This window comes from Glycine max, chromosome 5, assembly GCF_000004515.6.
Source record: "Glycine max cultivar Williams 82 chromosome 5, Glycine_max_v4.0, whole genome shotgun sequence".
NCBI lineage: Eukaryota > Viridiplantae > Streptophyta > Magnoliopsida > Fabales > Fabaceae > Glycine > Glycine max.
In genome coordinates this window covers 42021028-42043395 of record NC_038241.2, presented here as the reverse complement: position 1 = coordinate 42043395, position 22368 = coordinate 42021028, and the positions used below count along the sequence as shown (strand labels likewise).

The following is a 22368-nucleotide window of genomic DNA, read 5'->3' as shown; positions in this document are numbered from 1 at the left end:
AGTAAGTGCGTAGTTTTTAAAATATTCATTAGAAAAACATAAAAAATAGTCCCTCTCTGGAATTGATAACTCGAGCATGCGTGGAAGTTAATGATGGAAGGCATTGAGGTGAGCAGAGAATGAAAGTAAAGAGGGGGGCCCATTTGATGATTTGATAATTTGTACTTTTTAAGTTTTCAATTTCCTTTTAAGCTAAAAGTAGTATGGTATATAAAATTTAAAAATTTTAATGGCACATTTGATGGAGAGGATAAAATATATTATATATTATTTGTTGCACGAATAGAATAAGTGTTATGACGCCTCTTATCCTTGTCATACTGTCTTGTTAGTATAGATTAAGATCAAGATGGTAGATTAAATTTTCTTTTTTTTTTCTCTCTATATATTATGCAATATATTAAATATTATAATAACTATTATATATACAATTATATATGTTTTTTAAAATTATGATTATTATCCAAATAATATTCAAAATGCAACCATCACTATCAAATATATCTTACGTATAGTAAAGCATCATTTGATGATTAAATATGACTTTGAACTTGGAAGAATATGCAAGAAATAACAGAAAAAGCTTCTCTTATAACATTTGCCTGATGGCAGGCTCGATTTAGAGTCCCCATATGCAGTGACGTGTAAAGAAAACAAAGAATTGAAGCCTACAAATGGGAAAATAATAGTAAATAAATATAGGTTACCCTTGAAAGCATGTATATATATATATATAAACTAATCATAAACCCTTGGAGCCAGGAAGATCAATCCATTGCAATTGGATTTCCACTTCACCGCATTCCACGTGTCGCAATCTAAGGACAGCATCTTGGATAATTTTGCCATTGCTATAAGTGATGCAACTTTCCTCCGCCAGACAGTTTTGCCTGCTTGGTTGTATTCTTGTGATTATAGTCCCACTGGGGAGGTCTTCTAAGTTCATCTTTAAGGCTTCTATGTATGCTGAGATGTCAAATTCTGCATCTCCCATTTTGTCATCCTTGCTGAAAGTGTCATGGTCATACACTGTCTGCAATTAACATTTAATATTAATTAATTACTCGACCAATCAGCAAAGAGGATATATAAAACATAGTTAAAGCAACATTGGATTAGTGCATGTGTTTTAAATCCTATATATAACTAAACCAAATCTCATAAAAAGAATACACACGAATCTAATTATGCCTAAATTAATTTACCAGTATAAATGGATGAACTGGATCTGTAACAGAAAGCGTAAGATCTTCCTTCCACTCAGGATTAACATCCTTTTTAATCACACGAGTCTTGAGCTTCTGCAAAACAAGCCACGATTGAACATAATTAAAAAAGATGGCACGTACACATTTAGAGAAATGTTGCATGCAACTCTAAAAGATAATTACCTGCTTGCCCATCTTAACGACGCAGTATGGATCGCTAGTATTTACATCACGAACGGCGAGGTTGACACCGCGCTTGATGTGAATCCTTAAAAGGCCGAGTAAGTCTTCCATGAGAGACTTTGGTGTATCTCCCATTCGTTACGTTGTCTCTTTAAGAAGAAGCAACAATCAAATTTAATTTGTTGTTTACTTTCTACCAAAAAAATGATTAATACCGGAGTTCGGTTTATTTACGTGATTGTATAACTAATTATTTGGCAGTTGGTTGTTAGAATCGAGAGGTTGTGTTTGTGGGATGGGATACAAATTAAGGTTGACCAAGGTTGGTTTAGTTTTCTAGAAGGCAGAAGGGCATGAAGAGAGGTGTTGCATGCATGCCACCGTCAACGTGCACGATACTCCCTTCTACTCTCTTCACCCTCCAATTTTGTGGACACAAATAGCTAGATTCTTTATCCTTTTTTCCTGAAACCATGATTAATTTCAGGATTCTAAATATTAGATATCAAGATTTTAACGGTTAAACTCATTTGTTCCTCAAATAGCAACTCCATAGATCAGAGAGTATCTTAAAATTTCAATGTCAACAGCATCGATTATAATTTATTTGGTTTGTACTAATTTAAGAATATCCTCCAAGCTAGCAATAGTGGGAGTTCTAATTCCTTTCAAGAAACAAGACTAACTCTAGCCTTTTAAATACATTATTTTTTTTATTGTTTATTGAGCTTTTTTTTGTCTCAATACATTAAGTTAAAATAGAGATACGAATAATAAAAACAAAAGAATCAGTTAGACTTTTTCCACACTTACCACAAAAGCAAACTTTATTTCCCCAAATACCATATCTCCTCCATTATTTCCCAATCTACCACTTTATTTGTGCATGTTGATAAGTTGACTCCCCTAACCCCAATTTTTCACCTGCGGTTTTTTTTTTTTTTGCTTTCCAAATTGAGAAGTCTGTTCCTCTAAACCTGACTTCTCAACATCGTTTTTTTTTTAAATTAATATTTATGGACCAGTTATGGTAGAGACTTGTGAGGTTATAGATTCTAATCTTATTACTGCTAACAATTTTTAATCAACTAAAATTGGTTTTTAATCAACCTGACCTCTGAAGCCGATTCAAGCAATGGCAAAAATGATCATGTTCTAAATGTTATTAGTCTAAAGAATGGTTACATTATGATTCACTTAGATCAATGAGAGAGTAAACGAAGCTGCTTCAAAAGGAGGCCTCATTCAAGACTTAAGAATGGCTGGTGAGGGGGTGGCTTGCAGCCTTGGTACGGTGGTGGTGATGGGGGTGAAAAGGAGAAGGGGAAGTGAGAGCTGAGGAGTAAAAAGGTTTCTTCTCACGTTTGTAAGGATGAGTAACAAATGGAGTTGGAGCCTATAATAACTCCGCGCATGGTTAACAATATTGTGCTCTTGGAAATTCATATAAGGTCGTCACTTGACTTTGCAATAGAAAGACAAGTTAGAAGCATTAAATGTTTAGTCTGTAGAAAGTATCGTGCTTCGACCATTTGGTGCATTAATCCCCTATCACGCGTTCAGCTTAATGCTCGTTAATTTATTTGTTAGTTATATTATTTTTTTCCACTCACCATCTTCGTACTTCGCCAATATATAAGCAAATTGGTACAAGCAATGCAAATATACATACATAAACAAAAAAAACAGTTCAACTGCACATAATAGCCTTCTTCAATAAGCTTTGCAGACAAATTTGGGTGCAAACCAATAGTTTCCATGTACTTCAACGTGAACTTTCAGTTTAGCTTTGCATCCACACCTGGTCTCCGGCTTGATATCCCGTTTTCGATTTTCTAAACAGGTATACGTTCATTTTGTAAATCACTCTGTGAATGTACTTGGTTATTTAGTTGACTATATACATGATAAATTTTAGCCACTTATTCCTAATCCATAAGTGGTTATTTTTGTCCATTCCAGTTTTCATGCGTATTAGACATTACCATCAACGAGTGTATATGCACTTCAGACAGTTCCATACAAAGTGCAACAGCAGAAGAATTACATCACAAGGAAGGGAATAGAAGTCCGGCGGGTAAAATTTTGATGCAAAGTGAGAGGAATCGCATTTTTTTTTATCAATACTGACAACTCTAACGCTATCTATCGAAGGCAATTACTTCTATAGTTGTCATTTAACTTCTGCATTGCATTCTTGCAAGTAGTTCTTCCCCTTTTTTACCCACTGGGAGCTCAATAATTAATAATAAGCACTTGGAAACAACTTAAGCACTAATGAACGAAATACTTCAACTGCGCAAAAGAATAAAAAGGCCAGTGAAATACGATCCATTTTTAAGAAAAATGCACAGCTAAAGTCATGAGCATGCGCCTCACTTGACTTTAAGCATTAACAAATGAAGTACTTCCACTAGGCACAGATTATACAACTGTGAAGTACAATCTACTTTAAAAGAAAAACAGTCGAATACCGACCTTTAGTCATAAGAACCGCCTCACTTGACTGACATTACAATCCGAATACATTTACCTCAAGCAAAATTGGGACTCATTCTGGCAATAACACCTAACTTTTGTCACAGAACCTGAAGAAAGGTTGGTACAGTACATGCATCCCATGTCTAGTCTAAAAATTGCAATGCCTCCAAGGACAAAAGAATCATTATCATTCTGCAGAAATCACATCTCGGATTAGTCTTGCATTATTGTAACTAGAAACTCATTAATCGTCTGTGTGTATTATAGGTCACCAGCATCACCACCAACGAATACCATTTTGTAGCCATTATATAGATATCTCGTGCAACAATTATGTATCTACTGGAATAGCTTCCTCAACCTTTCAGCAGCTGAAGCTGCCCTTTTGTTGGTTGGCTCAAGTACAAGGGCATGTTTAAAATCTGCAAAGCAAGATCTTTGTTAGCAAACACTTAGGAAAATTTTTAAATCTTACCAAAATGAGAACAAAGCCAATAATAACATAAAAAGATGAACCTCATTAATATGTACTTGTTTAATTAGAAAGTACAACCCAAATTTCATCACAAAAAATTTCATACTATATACACTGGGGAACAGTCCAATATGCACAATTAAAGCACAAACCAGAAATCAAGTAAATATGGGCATTGGAACAAATTTAATTCCTAATATACCCAGTGTGTGACTAAGAGTGTGTTTGATTTATTTTTTTTTGTTTTTAAAACACTATTTAATATAACTATTTTCAAAAACTAATTTTTAAAAAATAGGAGTGGAGATAGACCACGAGTGCTTCAAAACTGATTGGAAAAGCAAAACAACTTAAAGATGTCCTGGTTTTTTTATTTTAAAAACTGAAAAAAAATGTTTTTTAAAACAGTTTTCATAAACTACTCTTATCAAATAAGTTTTTGCCGTTTTTTTATTTTATTTTAAAAAATAGGAGATAGTTTTCAAAAATAGGAAACAATAGACCCTGAGTCATTTCAAGTTATATTTTTTATTTATTTTGGAGAACTTATAAAAAAGATAAATTCGTGCATGACCTAACAAAATGGAAATGTGTGGCTAACCACACTAGTGGTCGATAGCTTTTTTGTAAATAATACTACAGATTGCCCATTGACTTTCCTCAATTTTCTTAATGAAATGATAAGATGCACACAAATATCAGAAAAATGAAAAGATCTTACCATCAATTGCTTCCTTGTAGTAGCCTAGCATCTGTCTAGCTGTACCTCTACGAAAATAGGCCTTCACATTCTGGGTAAAACAGATAACAAAGGATTGTTACTGTAAAAGCTTGTGATTGGGAATTCAAGGAAACATACAATCAGCAGGAATATGAACAAACTTGATAGTATATCATATAGTCCACAGATTACACAATAGTATGAAACATGTTTTTCCTGCTTCATCCCATTAAGACCCTCTTTCTCTTTTGCTCCTTATTTTATTATTCTCGCAAGAGCTAAGTAGAGAAGGTTTATAAATCCAAAGATGTAAACTGATGCACACAATTATACAAGTCAAAATGTTTGTAATTTTGCAAAACAACTTTATTTTTAGTATGCCAATGAATAGTACTTAGTGTTTCAATTAAAAAGCCTTGATTTGCAATACCCATACATTATTAAAATGAAGACAAGCTTTTGTCAGTCTATGATGGCAAAATCCATAAACTTCTAAGCAAAAACATTCTATGAAGAAAGTCACCTTTTTGTCAAGACTAATTGCTTTTGTACAATCTTCCACAGCTTGAAGATAACTGGATCAACAGAGAGAACAAATCAAGATGTTTGCAAGACAATTTTGACAAGTAGCAAGAGCAAGACACTACCTTTCAAGTTCTAGATACGCTTGAGCCCTGTTACTGTAATATGTTGCATTATCACCACAGAGTTTGATAGCTTCTGTATAAAATCCAATGGCTTTCTGCCACTGCTTATCTTTATAGGCTTGGTTTCCCTGAATCATTAAGTGACAAACCAATAGAAAAAGGATTATTGAGGATAAAAGCATGTGCAAAACTGAGAATTAGATGACCAAAATTACATCCTTTAAGTGTTACCCTCTAAAAAAAAATACATAAGTAATCCCCCAAGTATTGGAAATTATGCCAAGCAGTCTCCCAAATATTAAAGAAAAAACCCTTCAAACTGGTCCCTGAACTTTAATAAAATACATCAACTTGAGAACTAAACTGATGGATATGCAATACTTGAGGGATTACTTATATAGTTTTATTACTTTAGGAGCTACTTAAGAAAGAAGATAATACTTGAGGGACAACATTGGTGTTTTATTCTTTTAATAAAATACAGAGAACTTGTAAAAAATAATGATATGAGCATAAAATATACAAGTTTTATGATGGCTGCAGCTTCACCGGTATCAGTTTAGTAAAAAAGGTTATATACATCAATACAATTCGACCTCCATTAGAATAGATAGTTAAACCTCAAACAAAGGACAATATTGGGGACTATCAAAATAATTGTGGTTTATAACGTGTTCAAATAATGTAAATGAAAAAAAAATTGTGGTTTATAACAATCAGTTTTCAAAATCAATGGTGTTTTAGAAGTAAAACCATGCCAATCATATTGCACAATTATAATCAAAAGCAGGTTAAGTGCATAATTTATTTCTTGATGTCAGACCTTCTCTTTGGCAATTTCAGCAGATTGCTCCTTACTAACAACATTTCCAGATGATTTGCTTTTGGAAGCAATATCAGCCTGTTCTTGGAGAGTTGTATACACAGTCTGTAATGTGTCAAGTAAAAATCGATCGCCACCATGCCTAGCTATCAAGGACACTGAAACAGGATACTTGTCATAAAATCCTAATGGTATTGAGACCTGAAAAGATAAATGAAGAAAATATGAATGAAAGATGGATAAAAGAAGCTTTTTTTCCCACTAGGTTCTTAAAGGTTAAATTCTATACCAATAAAAACCAAACAGCCTAAGTGTACAGTTGATTTAGGAAACAATCTTCAGTATAAAAAATCTAGATAAACTTATGCAAGTTTCATGGAAATAATTTTACCTGACAACAACCTGATATGCTTGCAATACTTAACAGACTAAATGCACGGCTCTGATAATCCTCTGATAGGATCTCCTTCCCACCTAATTTTGGAGGAGGATCAGCTACCGTGGGGATAACCAAAATTCCTTCATCCTTGAAAGCATAAAAAATTATTAAACTCAGCACAATTATGTCTTGTTTATCACAATTCAGAATATAGTTTTCATATATGTGTGTGTGTGTGCGCGCCCACATGTAGAAAAGCAAATTTTATGAAAGAATATTTTCAGAAATGTTGTTTCTACCCATCAATACCAATGCTGTTCCATTCACCATATGTTTTTTAATTTTCAGCATAGCTTATAACTCTTGATCAATCACATATTGAAATCCTCCAACTATGCACTCTCTTTGTCTGCAAATATATCATTCACTTATTTTTAGTGAGCAAAAATTACTGAAACTCCATCCGTTAAGAATTCAGTTATACTGTAAAACTACATTAGCAAAAATTTTTGCACTATTTAACACATTCAAGATAAGATTAAATGCTTTAGGAGATGAAAGTCAAATTCAACAGAGATAGCACCAAGATTTTCATTAAATAAGGAGTTGAGGAAAGTAGGATGCAAAATGGTGTCAAATCATTACCTTCAAAAGCGAATTTACAGCAGCACGCATCTCACTTCTAACAGATTTAGAGTTTTCAATCTCTGCATCAGATACCTCAAATTTTTCATGCAATTGTGCTGAAACACCAGGATGAAGATCAGGTTTTACCGTGTTCATCCAATCATCATGCTTAAGTCTGAATTCATGCCTGCACAAATAGATTCAGAAAATAGTTACTATATAATTGAAGACTTTCCATAGTCACTATATAATTATGCAAATCCACAATGAGGAATAATATTTGAAAACAGAAGTTATGACATGGCTAAGCTGTGGTTAGATCAAACATTAGAAGCAAAGCTGCCGTGTATGTAAAATAATTCCAAAGAAAAGACAACCGACAGATTGAAAACCACGGTATTCTTTCCAAACCAATGTTAACAACAATTGCAAATTATGATAGTATTTCCATATCACAAAGAATCTGACTAACCTTTGTAGGAATTGCATAATGTGGGCAAGTAATTTTAATGAGGAAGCTTTCACTTCGCCGTTTGGTTTCTGTCCAGAGCACCCCTTCAAGCTTGGAACTCTAGAACTTAAATAGTCCCCAAGATTTATATGCTTCAATACTTGCCCTGAAGACAATTGATGAACAAAAATTAATGGAGTGCAATTTCATGAATAAAGTAGTAGTTCAAAAAAAGAAGGATCATATTAAAGAGCAAAAAAAGAAGAAAAAAACACAGAAAAAGGACATACTTCCAAAAAGCTTCTCAGTGGCTTTGACCACCACTTGAGAACTCCTGTCAAGAGGAACATTTATATGCTGAAAACAATCATCAGCTATAACTATTTGCCGAGGACTGCGTTGCATTACAAATGGTGCTTGTAAAAGTATATGGCCAACACGACGCAATATATTGGGATCCTTTGCAAACCAACCTGAAAAGGGAATTTCAGAGTTAAAAGAATTGTAAATGCAGCAGATGGTGCAGCAATAGCATTCATATACAGAAACTAAGACAGAGCCAGGATCTATACAAAAAATGTTTGAATGTAAAACAATTTTAAGAGAACATCTATTTTTACTCTTCATAGAGTGTATTTGGATTAGCTTAATTTTTTCAAAATTATAATTAAGATCTTACTTAGAAATACTCAAAAAACAAAAAGGCCCTAAATAATAAGCAAATTGAAGCTAGCAGTTTATCCTTGTACCATGTAAATATACTAATCATTCAAAATTAAATGAATAAAACAGCCACTTGACCCCACAAGCTCATAAACCAAACCGCTTTAAATAATTGAATCATCCATACCAACAGTGTCCAGACTTGTTGAAATAGGTATGATTCCCATATGCGAAACAGCACCATGTGAAGGTCGAAATCCTAGAATGCCACAAAATCCAGCAGGTACTCTCACCCCGCCAGTTGTATCAATACCTGTTATACATGATGGTGCAATAGTATCAGAAACATTTTTCACATATCAGCATGTGGTGATAATAAAACAAAAATTATAAATATGCAAATATATATAAAATAAAATAACTCTATGGTTGTTAAAATTGAAATATTTTACAGTGATGTGGCAAGACAAATGTACATAATCGCAAAACAATGAATCAAAGTTACAGAGATACCTTCATTAATATTTTAATCCATAGAAAATGCAAAGCAAGGATATTATATTTCCCATTAACAGAAGTGTGCTGTTGACATAGTTAAACAATTAAATGGCTGGATTTTAGATATGCTTTAAGCACATTTATGTGTTATGGTCTGAATTAATTTAAACAAAAAACTGAGACCATGTCTATACTTGATTGTAAAGAGAAATTAAGAAACAAAGGCATGTAGCAGGATGAAAAAATAAAAGCTCACGATAAAAGAAGAAGCAGTGTTTTTTTCATCTTTACCAACAATCCATTAGGTCTTTAATGGTAAAAATTCAGCATGTGAACAACTTAAAATAGAAAGTTAGCTTTCTTCTACTATCACCGTATATCACATGATAATTGACAACCAAGGTGATGATCCATAGGATTTCGCATTTATTCTACCAGATTGTATTTAGCATTTATTCTATTCCCGAGGAGTGAATTATGCTACCCCTCAAAAAAATAAAATAAAGAATACAGACATGAAAAGAGCCAACCCTGGAGGAAAATGACTCCATTACATCATATGAATGCATGACCCTCTACAATTACGAGAAAGACAAATTTATAAAGTATATTCTCCTTGTGTTTAGTTGCTGTTAGGAAGCCAGATCAGAGAATAGAAGAAAGATGGCATTTGTTGATTGCAATAACTGTACAAACGCCCAACAGTTACTGAAAAGAAAAAGATATATACACTTAAATGGCTATGAAAGAAGAAGGTGGCTGACCCAATGCAAAGTCAACGAAATTGGCAGCAACGGCGACAGCAGCACCACTTGAGGAGCCACCCGGTACTCGAGCAGGAACAGCAGGATTAGTAGGCGTTCCAAAATGCTTATTTTCACCGCCAATACTGAAAATGAGAAATGATGAAATAGCAAGAAGAGGAAGAGTTGTACAGTATGGAGATTGAGAAGAAAAAGAACGAACCCTAGAGCTAAGTCGTCGAGAACAGTAGTTGCAACGCAGGTTGCACCGCCCTCGACGAGAGCGGAAACAGCGGGAGCAGTGGAAGAAGAGGGTTCGTGAGTCCTAGCCCAGTCAGGATGCCCGAACGAGGGCACGTGTCCATGGATGTGAAATCTGGAAGATAAAAGAGAGGATATAATAAGGAGAGAGAGAGAGAGAGAGAGAGAGAGAGAGAGAAGAGGTTACAGACAGGTCGGAAAGTGCGAAGGTGAGTGAGGTGAGGGGATGAGGAGCCTTGGGAGGAGAAGGCTGGGGAGGAGGAAGCAGCTGAAGCTTATGAATGAAAGCGCCGAAATCCTCTCTGACGGACTTATTGAGCTTTCTGGTGATGAGAACTATTCCAGCTAAACCCAGCCCCAACAAAACCAATAGGTTCTTCGCCATCCACACCTCTCTCTTCTATCACTGTCTCCTTCCTCCAATATATATATATTCTCATTTAAGCTACTATTATCTTCTTAACTATATTTTAGAAAGAAAAAAAAATCAACACTTGTTTATTTTATTTATAAACGCCATTACTTTAACTAAAAAACTCTTCCTTTTTTTTGTCAAAATAAAATATACAAAATCCGTGCAGTTATTTGACATGAAGTTTTCGTTTTCCTGTTTCAATTGCAATTTTCTTCCACAGGTTGGCATACCCATTACGGCTTTTCCCCCAACCCATTCTCAGACATCTCATCTCCAACTCACCATAACACTATTTCCCTTCAACTCATTCATTCTCTTCAGGTTCCCTTTTCCTTTCTCTCTCTCCTTTCCTTATTATTGTGCCTTCTCAATTTTTTTTTATTGGATATTTCCTTTGCACCTTCTATTCATTGTTTCTCTTCTCACCCATTCACTGCTTCTGTTTTTTTTTCTTTTTCGTATCGCTACTTTCTTTTGTGTTGGGGGGCAATGCCCTTCACTAATCATCTTTTTCATCTGTTTTTCATCGTACCAATTTGAATTTTCACAATTTATGGGTTATGCTGTTTCTAGCCTATTGAATGCATCTGAATTTCTCTTTTTCAGATTATACAAGCGATAGTTCTTCTCCATTATCACTTTCATGTCAGTTAGACGTGCTTGAGGTGGCAAGTCCTTTTTAGCAGGCTCCTCCTCACCTATATCTTTCTTCGGTGTGGACTTTGGACCCAACTGTCAAAGCTAGCATATACTTGTATGGTTTAAAGTCGAGTATAATTGATTTTGAACTGTTTAATATGATTGAATGCATGCATAAATTGATCTTAACCCACATATTTATATTCATTTCTTCTTAACTGTCAGTATTAGAGGTTAGAGACCAAAAATGGTCAAATCAACATATGAAAGATTTTCAAAGGATTTTGTAATGGGAGGAGTAGCAGCAATCATATCAAGGAGTGCAGCGGCACCAATTGAGAGAGTGAAGCTTTTATTGCAAAACCAAGGTGAAATGATTAAAAGAGGACAACTCAAAAAACCATACTTGGGTGTGTCTGATGGCTTTAAGAGGGTCTTCATGGAAGAGGGTTTGATTGCCTTTTGGAGAGGTCACCAGGCCAATCTTATTCGATATTTCCCCACACAGGTTAGTTGTTCACTTCACTGACATCTTGATTGATGTTAAAGACCTGTGTCCCCAACCCCACCATTTATTTTAACTTTCTTTCAAGTTTCACACCTGAGTTAAATGGACTATTTGCCTGTTATAACTTTGTAGGGTTTTGTTTTTGCTTTTTAATGCAACTTCGACAAAATGAAAGCAAGGGAAGAGATAAAGAAAACAAAAGAGTGAGCATGACAGTTATCAGGGCTGCTGAGTGATATGTAGTAACTTAGCCATTAAATATATCAGGGTAATTATTTCTTGTGCTGCTCACTGAAAATGCAAACCAATTAATATTTTGTTCATGGATTTTGTGTTCTCTGTCATCTATGGACCTTAGATGTTCAAATTAAAGGGAATATCTGTTAACTTATTTCCCTTTCATCTTCGTTTGTTTATGTAACCTCAATTAAATTGAAATATATGTTATCTCAGAGCCTTGATTTATGTCAATTTCTTATCCAAAATCATTTCATGGCATGATGCAACATTTCCCTGTGCATGCAATCTCATTCATTGACATATGATCACGTCCAGTTTGTTCTTGGTTACATTACCCTTTGAGCTTGCTTTGTGCTTTTCCTGTCAAATTGTTAATGCGTGTCAAATATTATTAGCTGGGTCTTGGCACTTACATAAAATAACTGCCCATGCATATTGGAGAGAATCCATCTGTTTGTTTTTACTGCTTTCTGTTCCCATCAATTCCTGGAATCATGTGTCTCCAAAATAGTTTTCTTTTTGTCTTTTATTAAAATAATGTTTGAGCAAACAGTTAATCGGTCTATAGGCTTTCAATTTTGCATTCAAAGGTTACTTCAAAAGCATTTTTGGGTATTCCAAAGAGAGAGACGGGTACATTAAGTGGTTTGCTGGGAATGTGGCTTCAGGCAGTGCTGCAGGAGCGACTACTTCACTACTTCTGTATCATTTAGATTATGCACGTACTAGATTGGGCACCGATGCAATAGAGTGCCGTGTTACCGGTCAACGCCAGTTTAAAGGACTAATTGATGTATACCGGAAGACCTTATCAAGTGATGGAATTGCTGGCTTGTACAGGGGATTTGGGATTTCAATATGGGGAATCACCTTGTATCGAGGGATGTACTTTGGGATCTATGACACCATGAAGCCTATTGTTTTGGTTGGGCCTTTTGAGGTAAGCAACTAAACATTTACACTTTTACAAAAGAGATCTATACTTTACAGTCAACGGGAAAATATGTAGTTGATACGTTATTATTTTATCTGAGAATTTTTGCCTTCTATTGCTACTGGACAAGTAAGCTCTTTGGTCTGTGTCACAGTGGTATGTGGACCAATTATTGTAGTTCCCCTAGATTATGCAAATTTACATTGATAATTGAACCCATGAGTTTGAACATCCATCTTCAAGACATAAGTCAAATAACCTTTTGTAGATGCATCTCTTGATTGTATAGCACTTTGATGAATTCAGAGTGTTTGTTCTGTTCTCTTATGCCCTGGCTGTCCAATTTGGGTCTCTTGATTTATTTTCTGCAGGGGAAGTTTCTCGCTAGTTTCTTCTTAGGTTGGAGCATCACAACTTTTTCAGCGGTTTGTGCATACCCTTTTGACACATTGCGCCGGCGAATGATGCTTACCTCTGGACATCCAAACAAGTACTGTACTGCAATACATGCATTTCAAGAGATTGTTCGACAGGAGGGTTTCCGAGCTCTATTTCGAGGATTTACCGCAAATATGCTTCTAGGCATGGCAGGAGCTGGAGTGCTTGCTGGATACGATCAGCTGAACCGTATCTCATCTAGACACAGTCACTATAATGAGACTAACCAAAGAGTTCTGAAATGAATGCCCGAGTAGGAAAGAAATGCCTAACCTAAAAAAGGCATATTCATCATTTAGAATGAATATTATTATGCCTGTTCATTTCAAAAGTCTGGTCTGAAGGACCATAACACAATAAACGAACTTTTGGACATGATAGCGGAAGCTATTTGTTCTGGTTCAATAAATAATCACATTTAACGTGTCCAAAAGAATGGTGTTTCTTTTAAAGAGAGTTTTGCATTTTCGGACTTTAAAAGTCATATTTATCATTTGGAATGAATACTACGGCTGTTCTTTTAAAATTTTTTGTCTCAAGGACTATAACACAATAAACAAACTTTTGGACATGATGGCCAAAGGCATTTGTTCGATAAACCAAACTATAGTTCTATCTTTGAACATGGTAAACCTAATTTTTAGGTCCTTAAATTAAATTCTCCCCTTTTTTAGTGGTGATTTTTAGAATTGGAATACTCTACTGCATTATTGTAAATTTAACTCCCCATCTTTTTAAAAAAATTCTTTGCATGGGGCGAGGGCTATTGGAAACGTTTCAAGACTGCAAAGCACTGCCGTTTCTATGATTGCTGTATATATGAAGTTTACGATGTATAGTTTACATCCCCGGCTTCAATTATATTAACATGATTGCACAGATATTATCTATGGAATTTGCCTAGAAGATGCATAACTTATTAGAATTTGAAGTTATCTACTTCTATCCATTGCGATGTACAATTTCCAAACACTAGCTATTTATTACTTGTTATAAAAAGATGAATTTTACAATTTCCATTGAATTGGATTGATTTATGAATATTCCTACTTTCAAACTCACTTGCAAGGTATGTCCAAAATGTGTTATCATCTAGATTGATTAGACGATAAAAAAAAATTGTATAATCGAATTTAATTCTCAATCTAGTATACAACCTTATTTACGTGCACTGAAGCAAGTGTCCAGTATCATGAGTGGCAGCGAGTCTTCGCCAGAAAACATGCTGCCCTTGTTATTCAAGTTTCAGGTTGCAGCGTAAAAATATTGTTTGACGATCAACATATCTCAAATACTATAAGATTTTAATAAATTAGCTTATGAAACAATCATTTTGAGGTAATGTAAGTCTTTCAATGAAAATATCAAGAAAGGAAACTATTATTGAAGGGGTTCCCTTCTTTAAAGGTTAACAGAAACATAGAACTGCAATCACTGCAGCTAAACACAACCTTTCAACAAGCCAAAGAACTCAACATTATCGATTAAATACTGCTTGTAGCATGCAAAGCATCAATTTGATCGAACATCTTCAGCTCTCTGCACCCTCACCTTCTTCTTCAGAATCACCATCCTCATCAGTCGCGGAATCCTGGTATTGTTGATACTCAGCTACAAGATCATTCATGTTACTCTCTGCTTCAGTAAACTCCATCTCATCCATTCCTTCTCCTGTGTACCAGTGCAGGAAGGCTTTCCTTCTGAACATGGCTGTGAACTGCTCACTCACTCTCCTGAACATCTCCTGTATAGAAGTTGAGTTACCAACAAAAGTTGAAGCCATGGAAAGGCCTCTGGGAGGAATGTCACAGACACTAGACTTGACATTGTTAGGAATCCACTCAACAAAGTAGGAAGAGTTCTTGTTCTGCACACTTAACATCTGTTCATCTACCTCTTTTGTGCTCATCTTGCCTCTGAACACTGCTGAGGCTGTCAAGTAACGACCGTGGCGTGGATCAGCCGCACACATCATGTTCTTGGCATCCCACATCTGTTGAGTCAGTTCTGGGACAGAAAGTGCACGGTAGTTCTGTGATCCTCGAGAAGTTAGGGGAGCAAAACCCACCATGAAGAAGTGGAGTCTTGGAAATGGGATCAAGTTCACCGCTAGCTTCCTTAGGTCTGAGTTGAGCTGACCGGGGAATCTTAAGCAACAAGTAACCCCACTCATTGTTGCTGATATCAAATGATTCAAGTCTCCAACTGCAAACAATTAATTGACAAAACATATATTAAGTAAAAAAAAAACTTCATCATCATAGTTGCTGGATCATTAATACTGCTGCAATTATCCTTACAGCTTGGCGTAGCGAGCTTGAGGGTCCTGAAGCAGATATCATAGAGTGCTTCATTATCAAGGACCATACACTCATCAGCATTCTCCACCAACTGGTGAACAGAAAGTGTAGCATTATAAGGCTCAACAACCGTGTCTGACACCTTTGGAGATGGAAACACAGAGAATGTGAGCATCATTCGATCAGGGTATTCCTCTCTGATCTTCGAAATCAGCAAAGTTCCCATTCCAGAACCTGTACCCCCTCCCAAGGAGTGGCAAACTTGAAATCCTAAATTCAAACCCAAAACCATTAAATAAATAAATAATAGCATACAAAACCTTTATGTAAATTCAAATCAAAATTAGTAAACCTTTATATTTTTTTTAAGGGAACAATGTTCCATGATTTTTGGTTACTTTATTACCTTGCAAGCAGTCACAATTCTCAACCTCCTTCCTAACAACATCAAGGACGGAGTCAATAAGCTCAGCACCCTCAGTGTAATGGCCCTTTGCAAAGTTGTTTCCAGCCCCTGACTGACCGAAAACAAAGTTGTCCGGCCGGAAAATCTGGCCATAAGGGCCAGTGCGGGCAGCGTCCATGGTGCCAGGCTCAAGGTCCATCAGCACAGCCCGTGGCACGTAACGTCCATTGCTGCCCTCATTGTAATAAACGTTCACTCTTTCAAGCTGAAGTTCGGAGTTGCCTACGTATTGTCCTGTGGGATCAATCCCATGCTCATCACACACCACTTCCCAGAACTTTGTTCCTATTTGGTTCCCGCATTGCCCTCCCTGAATGTGAAGAATCTCACGCATTCTCTGCCTTGGATGAGGGGGAAATGAACTCTTTGCACTGGTTTGCTTGGAATGAATAAGAAAAAATTAGTCACATTTATTTATAGTGAAGTGTAAATGGACATAATTACGTGGCTTGAATGCCATTTGTAAGCTGCAACTTGAAACATCGCCGGCTTCACAAATGTTGCTCTGATCTGATCAACTTGGTCTATTATTAGACGAATAATGACATATATACATACAAACGGATATCAGATACTTGAAAGCCACCATATAGTAAGTTAGAACTTGGGACTCACTCTTTTCAGTATTGGTTTTCTTAATATAACATGAGCATCTTTTTTTACAATAACAAGGATAATGCCATTTGGGAGACCTAGCTAAATGACTTTTTTATTAACTAAAAGGGAGAGGGTTTAAAATAAAAGTCATGAGACCAAAATAATAAAATACACTACACTCTGATGCGTATGCTAAGGCCGGCAAGTTCTGTTCAGCGATGAATATTCTTGCAATAAATGTTGCTACCCCTTATTAGCATCAACCCATCTAGAAATGGATATTGGAGATGCTGCTACTGCTACGGTCTACGGTTACTGCTCCAAGTCCAAAGACTAATGCAATTTTTTCCCTTTGATTTCTTGGTTGGATTAGTTATGCTAGCTAAAGTGTTACAGCTTATTTAAAAATACCTGGCTTAATTTGTTTTCATGGAATAGAAAGTAGCATACTTCAAGCTTCTGCCCGTCTCTCAACTATAATTTGCAAACAAGCAACACAATAAATAAGATTTTAACTTTTTGTAAATACAATGTTTTTTAGTTTTATTTTTGTTTTAAATCTCTTACATTTTCTTAGTATTTTATTTTAGTCCTTATCATTAATTCTAGTTAGTTTAGTACTGACATAGCTAACAAAACAAGAAATATTAATTAAGATAATTAACGTAATGAAAATCATTTTAAATTAATCTAATAATTTATTTTAGGTATATAATTTAATTAAGTAATATATTTATTATTTTGAATAAATAAGGTAATTATATATCATTTAATTTTATACTTTATTTTTAATTTTTATTATGTTATGAACATCAATTTTATTGCTTTTAATATTTTTAAATTGTTCTTACTTAAATTATAAAATGTTATAAAAATTGATGCTTAAGAAGGAAAAGAGATAAAAGTTGTGACAAAAATATTAAACAATTCCTTTTATATACAATATAAATATAAATTAGACTTCGTCTACAAATCACCGGAGATACTTAAGAAGGGAAAGAGATAACTTGCAAAGCAATCATGCTTAATATAGGGACATTTCAGTAGGTGTATATAGCTGCCATCCCAGATTCTATCAATCACCCATCCTGTCCGTCTTTTACTAGGACAACAAAATCATGACCATCTGCATGTGAACACACTTGGCAAAGTTAAAACTTGTTTTGTGCATCATATGGTTGCCTTAAGAACGCTGGAGTTCATCCATTCCACACTGGTAGCATTGTCTACAGGATGACACATGAGAGTTAGACCTTGTTGGCATCTCTAATTAACGGCATCTTGGATCAAAATATCTGTTTATTTATAGATAGATATGCAGCAAGTGCCATGCTGCAGCCAGCTTACCCCCACTCACTATTCAAGCATGCCCTCAGCTTGAATAAAATATGAAAACTCCCAGAGTTCCAAAATCAAAGTACTACATCAACAGAAAACAGAAGATTGCATATCTTCCCCTCTATGCAAACACTTTCCTGAGAACCACTATTGGCACGTAAGCTCTTCCTCTTCTTTGCTTTCCTATAATGTTCTGCTTCAGCGTATTTACCATTTCTTTCCAAACCAGCTATTAGTACATCATAAGTACCTAACACAGGACAAAATCCTTTGCTGCACATGATTTTGTATATCTCAAGTGCCTCGTTAACTCTTCTAACAGAGAAGTAAACACTAATTAAAGCAGTATAGGTAGCACTGCACTTATGGTTATCAGGTAATAAGTTGAAAATCTTCATGGCCAAAGTGTGCTTCCTAGCACAACCAAGCCTAAAGATCAAAAGTGAAGCCAGATAGATTCCAAGAGAATGCCCAGCTCTAGTCATTTTCTCAACAATTTCCGCCAGCTTTGAAAACATATTTGATCTGATCAACAAGCCTATTAAGGAAAGATATCCTGTTCTCTCGATACTTATTCCCATTGTAACACTGTACTTGAAAGCCAACAAAGCACCTTCAGGTCGGCAATGACTACAATTTACCTCAATAATGGTTGAGACAACCTTATGATCTAAAGATATTTTCTTATCCATCATCCCTGTAAGTAAATGGTCAATAGCAACAACATTTCTATTTTTCAAGAGAACAAATAGAAGTTCTTTATCTATATTAGTAGGACAATCTGCAGCAACCGTGATAGTATTACTTGCTTTCTTTCTTATGATACAATCCATATAAAATTGTGGATTGACTTGCCTTAGAAGGGTATCACTCTCACCAGCAATTTTTAAAGCTTCCAATGCTTTAACAAAAACAGGGTAGCGAAGAACTAGACGGTTTTCTTTCATGTACTGAAGGATATGGGTCATGAACTCAGTCCCACCAACTTTAGAACACCTCTCAATCAAAATATTGCATGCAGCTTTATCAGGTTGCGCCCCAGCCTCTTGCATCTTTTCAAAAATCTCCAGGGCCTCTTTGTATTGTCCTAATATACACAAAAACAAAAATAACCATTGCCGCCTTCAACTTCATAATAAACAAAAGACAGTACAAGTCAGGAAAAGTTCCTAAATGAAATTGTGCTAAAAGTGCACTGCATAGAAGCTATCATTCTGATATGCAGAATTTCGTAAAGTCAAGTAACATGTCTTTTACTATATAAATGATGCAACCAAAGTAAACACATAATTCAAATCTTTTCATTAAGACTGAGAATCTGAGATTATACAGTTCAAAATAAGTCCTGATGGGGAATTGATAAATGAAGGCGAATGTTAATAGGCCACTTAAGCTTGAGCTCTCTGCCAGTAAACTAATCCTTCTATCAAACTCTAAAGCAAACAGTCATGACAAGTTCAGCTGCAGTTTAAGTTCATTTAGCAATAAAATAAAACGGTGGCAACTATTAGGAAAAACCCAAGTCTTACATTGGCTAGAGATAAGGCCAATATAAAGTATATAAATGGGAGACAACCCTCTTCCTACGAGCTAAATTTTGGAGTTGAGTTAAATCCAAACTCACATTATAAAAGCACCACCCACGGGAAAAGTAAAGAATTTAATTAAAATGAACTAATTTTCATACTAACATCCAATCATGAGTTATGTGGATGATAAAATAGTTGATTTTTGTAATAATTACTTCAAAAGTAATATTTAAAATTATTTTTAATTGGTTGACAATGTAATTTTTATAAAAAAATCAATAATTATTATTATCAAATTATTTTACTTTTATATGATTTTTAACAAGGTATGGGGGAGGGATGTTGTACGCAGTCTTCACATAGCGAAGAGCCTCCGGGCAATGGGGCACGAAATATGATTTTTAACAAGCACAATTCCTGAAAGCCCTACTAGACCATATAACAAACAGGTTGAAGGCAGACTAACCAGACCCAATAAGATAGTCCATTAGAACGGTGTAAGTGTGGCAATTTGGAGCAACACGGGAGCTAATCATCTCCTTGTAAGCACGAGTGGCCTCTTTGACTCTTTGATTGTGAAAGAGAATCTTGATATAAGCGGTGTAAGAGACAACGGTGGGGTGAAAGCCCTTGGATTTCATTTGGTCCCACATTTGCATAGCCTCATCGAAGTTACCGGAACTGGAAAGCCAATGCATCATGGAAGTGTAGGTAACAGAATCAAGCTTGATCCCCTTCTCCTGCATCTGCTGGAAAAGGTGCTTCATGGAAGAGACTCTGCCAGCTTCTCCGAAAATATCAAGCATGGTAGTGTAAGTATAGTGGTCGTGCTTGAAGCCTCTGAGGGAAGAGACCCAGTTGAAGAACAACCAGGCTTTCTCCATTGGAGGGTGGGACTTGAGAACCTGGTTCACCGTGTAAGAGTCCCACTTCATAGACAGATTATTGAGATCTTGCTCAGCGCTTTCCCAGCTTGAATACTTTAGCATGTTGTAAATTTTCCCAATTACGTTCCTCATATACTCTCTCGGCTCATCCTTCAGTTTCAATTTCTCGGCTTTCTTCATGGGTTTGCTTTGATTAAGGGAATGCATGGCTCTGGTGGAAGGAGAAGGAACAAGGATTCTGATAAATCCATGAAACTTGTAGATTCTGATTCTGCACATCACTAACAACTTTGGTGCCACAGCCACAGCCACACCATTAACCATTCTATTGTTATGTTCCATACAGTACAGCCCATTAATTACAAGGTTAATAGTAAGAATGATAAAATTTCAATTTAATATGTTACATGTTGTTTAAAACACCCGTCCTTAGAAAGTATTCATATTTTATAAACTAATTAATCCATAACCAGATCTATACCTACCAAGATACCGGTTCTATTGTTTGCGATTATATTTATGGGTGCTATAAATTTATACTCATATTTACATTTTCATTAGAAAAAAAATATATAATTTGTTTTTTTAACAAACCATTAATATGAAAAATGCCATTTTAGTTTTAAAATAATTATTGAAAATAGAACAATAAATAAAATTATATCATCTAACTTTAAAAAAAGGGTAAAATTATAAATTTGATCATTTTATTTATTTTAGAATTTAATTTTAATCCTCCTGTAATTTAATTCACGAATTTAGTCTTTCAATTTTTATAATTCCTTTATTTTAATCTCTGTCCTAAAAAATTGAATGCATACTCGGTCACTTATTATCGTACTCTTATTGGAAGTTGATATTAATTAGGTGCATGAAATTAAAGTCAAATAAACGCAGGACAAGCGATACAACATGTGGTGGTCAATGTTGATAAATAACAATCAATGTGTAATGTGTGAGATTGATGACTGAAATAACTAGATTCTAAAAAATTGAGAGACTAAATTAATATAAGGAAACCAAAATCAAATATGAGACAAATAAAAACACCAAATTTATAAATTTACTTTAAAAAAATCTAAAAATAAGTATATAAGTATTCATAAGTATATATGGTATAGTTGGGCCATTTAATAAATAATATTTTTCTTTGGTGAATATCCATTTGGATTAAGGTCCAAATAGGGTGGAATTATGGGTTATGGTAGGTAAGACTTTTACAAGGCTAGGGTGAGAATACAAGGGTACTTTTAATTATTAATATTTTTAAAAAAAATATTCAAATTAAAATTAAAATTAAAAAAGAATACACTGAAAGAGATCGGTGATTCACAAAATTTAGTTAACTTTGATTAAAATTTAAAATATTTTTAAAAGGAATGCCAAATTAAAAAATATAACTAAGCATTTAATATATAAAATTAGAATAAAACATAAGTGATAGTGAAAATAGCTTCTAAAAATGATTTTATTAAAAAAAACTATTAAAAATATTATTATTCAAAAATAAAGATTCATATTTTATATTTATAATATAAGATAAGATTTAGATTTTTTGACAAAACTAGTTAAAAACTGAAAAGATAATTAATAGATAATAATTGAAAACTAAAAAATTAACTTATTAAATTATAAATGTTCACTAAATTATCTATTAAAGTGGAAAAAATTATAAAATGACAGAAAAACACATGTTTATGTGATATTTTTACATATAATTTAATTTAATATTATTGATAAAAATATATTTTGGGATATTTATAATTTTAATTAACTTTAAATGCTTTTTACTTTCAATTGTTTTATTTGTTACATATTGTGTTTTTTACTAATAATTTTATATTATATCGAAATAGGGTAAAAATAATATATGCAAAGACGAATCTAGAGTGACAAACAGGAGCTTTGGCCCCCCTC

General features: G+C 34.5%; 5 protein-coding genes across 6 annotated transcripts; 1 reads left to right on the top strand and 4 right to left on the bottom strand.

The window, feature by feature from the left end:
* Positions 1 to 675: 675 nt before the first annotated feature.
* Positions 676 to 3607, bottom strand: LOC100775652 (protein C2-DOMAIN ABA-RELATED 4). The gene is given in 2 exon segments (XM_041015767.1): positions 676 to 1033; positions 1206 to 3607. Coding segments are annotated over 2 exon segments (612 nt in total). The 5' UTR covers positions 1527 to 3607; the 3' UTR covers positions 676 to 742.
* Positions 3608 to 3725: 118 nt separating this feature from the next.
* Positions 3726 to 10587, bottom strand: LOC100776197 (translocon at the outer membrane of chloroplasts 64). Of its 2 annotated transcripts, XM_006580336.4 has the most exons (14): positions 10352 to 10587; positions 10123 to 10275; positions 9921 to 10045; positions 8846 to 8971; positions 8286 to 8468; positions 8017 to 8161; positions 7563 to 7731; positions 6930 to 7064; positions 6539 to 6739; positions 5716 to 5843; positions 5592 to 5643; positions 5069 to 5138; positions 4167 to 4294; positions 3726 to 4064 (listed from the first exon to the last, which is right to left on the bottom strand). In XM_006580336.4, exons 1-13 carry the CDS (start codon positions 10543 to 10545, stop codon positions 4212 to 4214), a joined length of 1764 nt encoding a protein of 587 aa, XP_006580399.1. In that variant the 5' UTR covers positions 10546 to 10587; the 3' UTR covers positions 3726 to 4064; positions 4167 to 4211. The 2 variants fall into 2 exon arrangements, with proteins under 2 accessions (XP_006580399.1, XP_006580398.1); XM_006580335.4 differs by having other exon boundaries at positions 3726 to 4294.
* On the top strand, positions 10393 to 13860 carry LOC100776735 (ADP,ATP carrier protein ER-ANT1). The gene is made up of 6 exons (XM_003525140.5): positions 10393 to 10533; positions 10796 to 10896; positions 11182 to 11329; positions 11440 to 11722; positions 12531 to 12902; positions 13268 to 13860. Exons 4-6 carry the CDS (start codon positions 11462 to 11464, stop codon positions 13577 to 13579), a joined length of 945 nt encoding a protein of 314 aa, XP_003525188.1. The 5' UTR covers positions 10393 to 10533; positions 10796 to 10896; positions 11182 to 11329; positions 11440 to 11461; the 3' UTR covers positions 13580 to 13860.
* A 931-nt stretch (positions 13861 to 14791) lies between these two features.
* On the bottom strand, positions 14792 to 16532 carry LOC100801893 (tubulin beta chain). The gene is made up of 3 exons (XM_041015768.1): positions 16041 to 16532; positions 15635 to 15904; positions 14792 to 15539 (listed from the first exon to the last, which is right to left on the bottom strand). The coding sequence occupies exons 1-3, from the start codon at positions 16432 to 16434 to the stop codon at positions 14866 to 14868; spliced, it is 1338 nt and encodes a 445-aa protein (XP_040871702.1). The 5' UTR covers positions 16435 to 16532; the 3' UTR covers positions 14792 to 14865.
* Positions 16533 to 17602: 1070 nt separating this feature from the next.
* On the bottom strand, positions 17603 to 20856 carry LOC100802423 (pentatricopeptide repeat-containing protein At2g01390). The gene is made up of 2 exons (XM_003524295.5): positions 20031 to 20856; positions 17603 to 19122 (listed from the first exon to the last, which is right to left on the bottom strand). Exons 1-2 carry the CDS (start codon positions 20791 to 20793, stop codon positions 18110 to 18112), a joined length of 1776 nt encoding a protein of 591 aa, XP_003524343.2. The 5' UTR covers positions 20794 to 20856; the 3' UTR covers positions 17603 to 18109.
* Positions 20857 to 22368: the final 1512 nt, after the last annotated feature.